Source organism: Crocuta crocuta, unplaced genomic scaffold (genome assembly GCF_008692635.1).
Source record: "Crocuta crocuta isolate KB4526 unplaced genomic scaffold, BGI_CrCroc_1.0 scaffold139, whole genome shotgun sequence".
NCBI lineage: Eukaryota > Metazoa > Chordata > Mammalia > Carnivora > Hyaenidae > Crocuta > Crocuta crocuta.
Window position 1 is genome coordinate 2,176,824 of NW_027533258.1, and position 6,805 is coordinate 2,183,628.

The 6,805-nt window shown below is 51.1% G+C and overlaps 1 protein-coding gene across 1 annotated transcript in view; it reads left to right on the forward strand.

The window, feature by feature from the left end:
* LOC144217161 (multidrug and toxin extrusion protein 2-like) overlaps positions 1 to 6,805 on the forward strand; it is a 40,360-nt gene that overhangs the window by 10,998 nt on the left and 22,557 nt on the right. The window contains exons 6-9 of the mRNA XM_077746701.1: positions 1,774 to 1,871; positions 3,353 to 3,450; positions 4,858 to 4,971; positions 5,791 to 5,858. Of these exons, the coding sequence (XP_077602827.1) occupies positions 1,774 to 1,871; positions 3,353 to 3,450; positions 4,858 to 4,971; positions 5,791 to 5,858 (378 nt within the window). The remainder of the gene's footprint in view (positions 1 to 1,773; positions 1,872 to 3,352; positions 3,451 to 4,857; positions 4,972 to 5,790; positions 5,859 to 6,805) is intronic.

Genomic DNA, 6,805 nt, shown 5'->3' on the forward strand with positions numbered 1-6,805 from the left:
CCCCCCCACTGCACCCCTTCCCTCTTCTGTGGGCTGCCTGCTGGCTTTGGGTCTGGCCTCAGGCCTGACTCTGGTGCCTGTGCTTTAGAGAAGGCCCCAGAGTTCCTGGGGCCACATCCGCAGAAGTGCATGGGGTTTACGGCATCCCCAGGAACCGGAGGGACGGGGGACGCGGCGGAGAAGGCTGAGGGCAGAGCTGAGGGCTGAGCTCTGCCTCACTGTGTCCCCTCCCCAAGTCCCTCTTTCGTGAGCCACCCGCTTCCCTTCGTGTAACTTTGTCCGTGGAAGCTGCTCTGCTTTGATGGTGGCCAACTCTTTTAAAAAAAATGTAGGCTCGGGGCGCCTGGGTGGCTTAGTCGGTTAAGCGTCCAAGTTTCGCTTAGGTCATGATCTCGCGGTTCGTGGGTTCGAGCCCCGCGTCGGGCTCTGTGCTAACTGCCAGCTCAGAGCCTGGAGCCTATTTCAGAGTCTGTGTCTCCCTCTCTCTCTGACCCTCCCCTGCTCACGCTGCCTCTCTCTCTCTCTCCTAGAAATAAATGAAAAAATATTTTTTAAAAAAAGTAGGCTTTTTTTTTTTTTTTAATTTACCTTGAGAGAGAGAGTGTGAGCCAGAGAGGGGCAGAGATGGAGAGGGAGAGGGAAAGAGAGAATCCCAAGTAGGCTTCATGCTGTCAGCGCAGAGCCCAGCATGGGGCTCGATCTCATGACCACAGGATCATTGACCTGAGCCAAAATCAAGAGTCAGACGCTCAACAGACCAAACCCCCTGGGGTGCCCCAAATGTAGACTCTTCAAGAAAACGTTTATCTGAGGACTAGCGTAGAGTAGGCGACAGACACACACCAGGTGAGGAGCTACGGCCCCATAAACACGGGGGTGAACATTCACCGCACACCTACTAGGGGCCAAGCGCTGCTGGTGCTTCGTGTTAGGTGACGTCCTGAACCCTCAGCTCCGCCCGCACAGAAGTACAGTAATTCGGCCCGCGTGTCTCCCACGTGGTCTTCTGGGACACCTCGTGCCGCGAACCAATGTGCTGTCCGGGTCCCTTCTCTTTGTTGTTACTGTGATGGAAACGGTGGCCCAGCGGGTCGTTCAGAAGCGTTTAGAAACATCTGATGGTCGGGCTCGCAGCGGCCCTAGTGGGGAAGACACGGCCGTGGCTTTGACCCTGGCATTGGCGTCCTCTGACCGTGCTGTCATTCACAGCCATTGCCTGTTTAGGAAACCTCACTCTCCCTCCCGCCAGAGTCTTCTTGCTCTCACTTGACCACCACATTCTCCGTCCGCCAGAGGTGTGGAAGCATCCGCACGTCCTCGCGGTCCCCAGCCTGGGGGCCGTCCAGACCCGGCGCTTCTGGGATTTTGGGGGAGGCTCCCTCACTAGGCAGGACTGATCGCTGCCTCTATTCCCAGCCCCTCTCCCCTCCCCCGAATATGAGAGATGGGCTGAAAATGTCAAGCTTCTAACAACCATGGCTTCGTTGTTCCGGTGACCAGCTTCCATCCAGGAGCCCCCCCAGCGTCATTAGGACGAAAGGCATCCTTGTCACCCAAGAAATTCCAAAGGATTGAGGAACTCTGTCAAGAACCCGGGTTGGAGACCAAATATTAGAACAACCACTGAGACGTTACAGGGGCATTAGGAGCTCTGTGCTGGGAAGGGGGGGTGGGGTGGGGGCAGAGACCAATGTATCTGTTCTCTATTACCTCACACCGTGTAACTGATCGGCTTTTGCAAATGCTGCTTGTTTTCCTGTTTGGGGATTTTAGGGCATCATCATGCCTCAGGTGATCACTGGGATTGCAGTGAACATAATCAATGTGGGCATGAATGCCCTCCTGCTCTATGCCCTGGACCTCGGAGTGGTGTAAGTCATGACCTGTTCCCTCCGCAAATCCGAGTGTCTGCTGGATGCGGCCCGGGGGCTGGGACGTGGGTGGGTGAAGCGGCCCGGAGGGGGGTGGGGGCCGGTGCTCTGGAGCACCCGCAGCCCAGGCCGCTGGGGGAAGAGCGGAGCTTAGCTGGGGGAGGACTTCATGGAAGAAGTAATGTGTGCTGACCTGCATGTCGGGGTGGAGTGAGTGCGAGAGAGTCGCTCTAGCCCATGAAGACTGAGGTGCACGACCTGAGCAATGGCTGGAGGTGCAGAGGACTGTAGGGATCGCCCACCAGCTCTCAGTTGTAAGAAATCAAGCTAGTTCCAGCCGTCTGAAGCCGGGGAGTGTGAGGGTCCCACGTAGGAGGCAGCGTCAGTTTGGACCTCCCGCCAGTAGGCACCAGGCTGTCCGTCCATCACTGACTCGAACCGCCTGGTGTGCTGGCCCAGATCCAGCCCCCTTCATATGGGCTGACATGGTCACACCAGCGCTCCAGGTGTATTATGAATGAAATGAAATAAAATGAGATAGAATCGAATGGAAAATAAGGTATGGAGATACTTTCATGAGACTGTGTGTATGTGTAACATATACATATATGTTATATACATAAATATATAAAAGCCATTAAATGGTGGATAGTAGAGGTGGAATACAAGAGTAATCAATGAAAAAAGGTTTGTAACATCTTCTGCCAGAAAATTGAAAGAGGCTTTGACCGTGGGGGGAGGTACGGGTCGGCAGGCAGGTCTGAGAGCTGGTAACGTCAGCTCACATGAACACCTGAGTGGCATCCGGGTTTGTCGGGCTTTCCTCTGCACGTGCACCTTACAGATCATCTCGTAGAAGTTTCTTGAACAGGGGTATAAAGGACAGTTTGGGGATAGTTGGGAAAGAGGAGAGGAACACACAGGAATGGATTAATAAGTGATACAATGTGAGGATTGGTTAGAAGAGTCAAGTGAAAACATAGAAAGCAAGCAGAGTTTAGGCTCTCTGTGCCAGAACGGGGCTTCATTTAATTTGTGGTGATAAAATATCATCTTTTGAAGATGCTCTAAGGTTGTCTTGTAATAGAAAACAAGTTTATTATAATCCTGGGAAATAAAACAACTGTAAACCTTAGACCAGTATTTTGAGCACAGTAGTTGTTTTTAATATTTTATTTCGCTAACTACATTTAAGAATTTATCTGATGGGTTATTTCGGGCTGTTTTAGGACAAAGGACAGTGACGTGTGCATGTGCTTTCATTTTTCTGTTGATGAATGGTAACATTTGGCTCTTCCACAAAATTGTTCAAGTCTGTTATAAATGGATAGTGTATTTAAATCCTTAAAAGATAGTCCACAGGCTGTAGGCTTTTCTAATAACTGTAATTTTTAAACAGAGCAAAAGCTTATCAAGGGTAGTGTGCTTATTTGTATTTGGACGGCATATACTCCCAGTGATGATCACTTTCTCTCCTGCAGAGGGTCTGCGTGGGCAAACACCATTTCCCAGTTCCTGCTGTCTATTCTTCTCCTCCTGTACACGTGGTGGAAGAAACTCCATGCCGATACCTGGGGAGGTATGAGAAACTTGATTTACATTATGATCATTTGTTATTCAGAAGGATATGATTCTGGTGTTTGGATATTTTTCTCCCAGAGAGTTTTTTTTTTACTCTTGGAAAATTAAAAAAGGTTTCCAAATTGGATTCCTGAAAATATAAAAATTTCAGGTCACTGTGAGTTTTTTTCCTCCTATCCGTAAAGGCAGCTTTTGGTCATAGAAAACGGTTGGCAGCTGTTAGGTGGTTTTTTTGTTTTTTTTTTAATACAAATAGTTTATTGTCAAATTGGTTTCTGTATAACACCCAGTGCTCATCCCCACAAGTGCCCTCCTCCATGCCCATCCCCCCCCCAGCTGTTAGGTTTAAGAGTTGATACTTGATGCGTTAAAATTGCAGATACAAAATCCAGGTTTTTCCTTGCAAGTCATCTGTTGTATTAAAGCAGAGTTTGATTAATGTCTTATCAACTCAAGTGAAAAGATTGGACTCCTAAGTAATAGTACCACTTACAGTTTAGCCAAATTCACTTTTTTTTTTTTTTTTTAATGTTTTGTTTATTTCTAGGAGAGAGAGACAGCGTGAGCAGGGGAGGGTCAGAGAGAGAGGGAGTCACAGACTGAAACAGGCTCCAGGCTCTGAGCTGGCAGTCAGCACAGAGCCCGACGTGGGGCTCGAACCCACGAACCGCGAGATCATGACCTAAGCGAAAGTCGGACGCTTAACCGACTAAGCCACCCAGGTGCCCCTAGCCAAATTCCCTTTAATAGTTCAACATGCATTTGTAAATTTAGTTAAATAGATTTATTTTGTTTTCTAATTTTTTTCTTAATGTTTATTTATTTTCAAGAGACAGAGAGACAAGAGCGTGAGCAGGGAGGAGGGGGAGGGAGACACAGAATCCGAAGCAGGCTCCAGCTTCCGAGCTGTCAGTTGCAGAGCCTGATGTGGGGCTCGAACTCACCAACCACGAGATCGTGACCTGAGCCGAAGTTGGCTGGTTTAACTTACTGAGCCACCCAGGCACCCCTGTTTTTTTCTTTCTTTCTTTTCTTTTTTTTCCCAATGTTTTTTATTTTATTTCTAGGAGAGAGAGACAGCGTGAACAGGGGAGGGTCAGAGAGAGAGGGAGTCACAGACTCTGAAATAGGCTCCAGGCTCCGAGCTGGCAGTCAGCACAGAGCCCGACGCGGGGGTCTAACCCATGAACCGCGAGATCATGACCTAAGCGAAGGTCAGATGCTTAACCGACTAAGCCACCCAGGCGCCCCTTGTGTGACATCTTTAAAATACATTCTTTTTCTGGAGAACTCTGGTTCCTCCCAGCCTCCAGCCCTTTGGAGGAGGCAGGCATGTGAGGGAGAATTGTTGGCATCAGAGACCGTTGAGAAGTAAAAGCTGTTTTCTCTCTCCCCTGTTCTCTAGGGTGGACGAGGGACTGTTTCCAGGAGTGGCGCTCCTACATCCAGCTGGCTGTCCCCAGTATGTTCATGGTGTGCATCGAGTGGTGGACCTTTGAGATCGGAACCTTCCTTGCAGGTTGGTCGATAGGCTGGCGGAAGTCCCAGAGCGGCCTGGCGAGTCTCGTCGCCAGAGCTTTTCGGGAGGCACGGGTCTGTCTGCTCCTCCCTGCCCGTTCCGCCGAGCTCTCGTAGCCGCGTTCAGCGGGGCTTCAGCGCTGCCTCCCTGCCCTTCACTTTCTCCGCTCAGAGACGGAAGTCAGGCGTAAGCAGTGTGCCAGGGTCCCGGAGGGGGAGAACTGAAACCCAGATCTGGGTCTCGTGCCGCTCTGACCTGCTTCAGCTGACTTCTGCTGGGCATCGTGCAAGTTTTTAAGTCATGTGTACAGAGTGACCGATGTGCTCTGTTTTAGATGTGATTTTTGATCATTTTGGTCCTGGGTGTTCGCCATAGCCGTCTTACTGCCGGGAGAGTAACAGGACGTAATAGGGGATGGTGATGATGGATGTTAAAGTCCCTGGGGACACTTGAGTACCCAGTAGTCCCCCCACATCAGAGCTCCCCTCCCCCCCGTTGTGACCCTGTGTCTGCCCGCGGAATGACCTGCAACTCTAGGAGCCCCGTTTTCTCCTTTAAACCTGACGTTTTGTTCCCTGGTGGACAGGGACTTGGGAGACGGAACCTTACCATGTCAGCTGCCCTAGTTCTTGGAAGGTTCCTGGGAGTGGACCCTGGGGTCGTCCTCAGCACAGATCATGAATTCTGCCGCTGGCTTTTGCTTCTGGGAGCGATCCTGGCTCCCTCTAAGTTAAGACATGCCCTCGCTTCACAAGGAAAGTGTTTGCTCTGATCCACTTTTCTGACGTGTGTTTTGTGTGTGTCTGTCCAACATTTCAGGACTGATCAGCGTGACAGAGCTTGGGGCCCAGGCCATCATTTACGAACTGGCGTCTGTAGCCTACATGGTAAGAACCTTTGGGGTGAGCCCTAACCCCTTCTCTGCACAAACTCTGCCAGGTTGTTGGCATTGCGTTCCTTCAGCCCCCCCAGGCCATGCACTGGGGGGAGAGGAGAGAGCACAGCATACGGGAGGGAGCACGGATTTTGGAGCCAGACGCTGGGTTTGAGTCCTGCCATGCCGCTCCCCAGCTGTGCGACTGTGGGCTCCTTACTTAACCTTTCTGAGCCTCTGTTTTCTTACATACAAAATGGGGAAACAAATACCTACGCCGAGTGAAGACACAATATGATAATGTGTCAAAGCACTTAGCACGATGCCCGGCATGTTTATTCAGCAAATAGGGAGTTGGTGGCACTGGGATATGATTCTGAGCGAGATGGGGATATTCCCTGCCCTCTGGTGGCTTGTGGCCTGGTGAGGACACAGACACAGACCAGGAAGCAGGTAAACGGGAACATTACAAATACGGGTGACGCGTACCATAGAAGACGCAAGAAAAGTCTGAGGTGCGTAAAGGTAGAGCTGGCCCCCTGTTTAGGCAGGGCCGTCAGAAGCAGTCCTCCTGAGCTGCTCGTTAGGCTGAGAATTGAAGGGGAGGGGAGCCAGCCCAGGGGGCCCGGGGTGAGAGCTGGCGACAGAGCCTGAGCGAAGACTCTGGGATGGAAGACAGCACTTCGCATGTTCGGGGCCCCAGACAGGAACCTGGCTGACGGGGCTGGTGAGGAAAGAAGGGAGTGTACAAATAGTTTATTGTCAGATTGGTTTCCATATAACACCCAGTGCTCATTCCCACAAGTGCCCTCCTCCATGCCCATCTCCCCCCTCCCCCCCGCACTCATCAGTCCTCAGTTTGTTCTCAGCATTCAAGAGTCTCTCGTGGTTTGCCTCCCTCCCTCTCCCCCCCCATTTCCCCCCTTCTTCTCCCCCACGGTCCTCCGTTAAGTTCCTCCT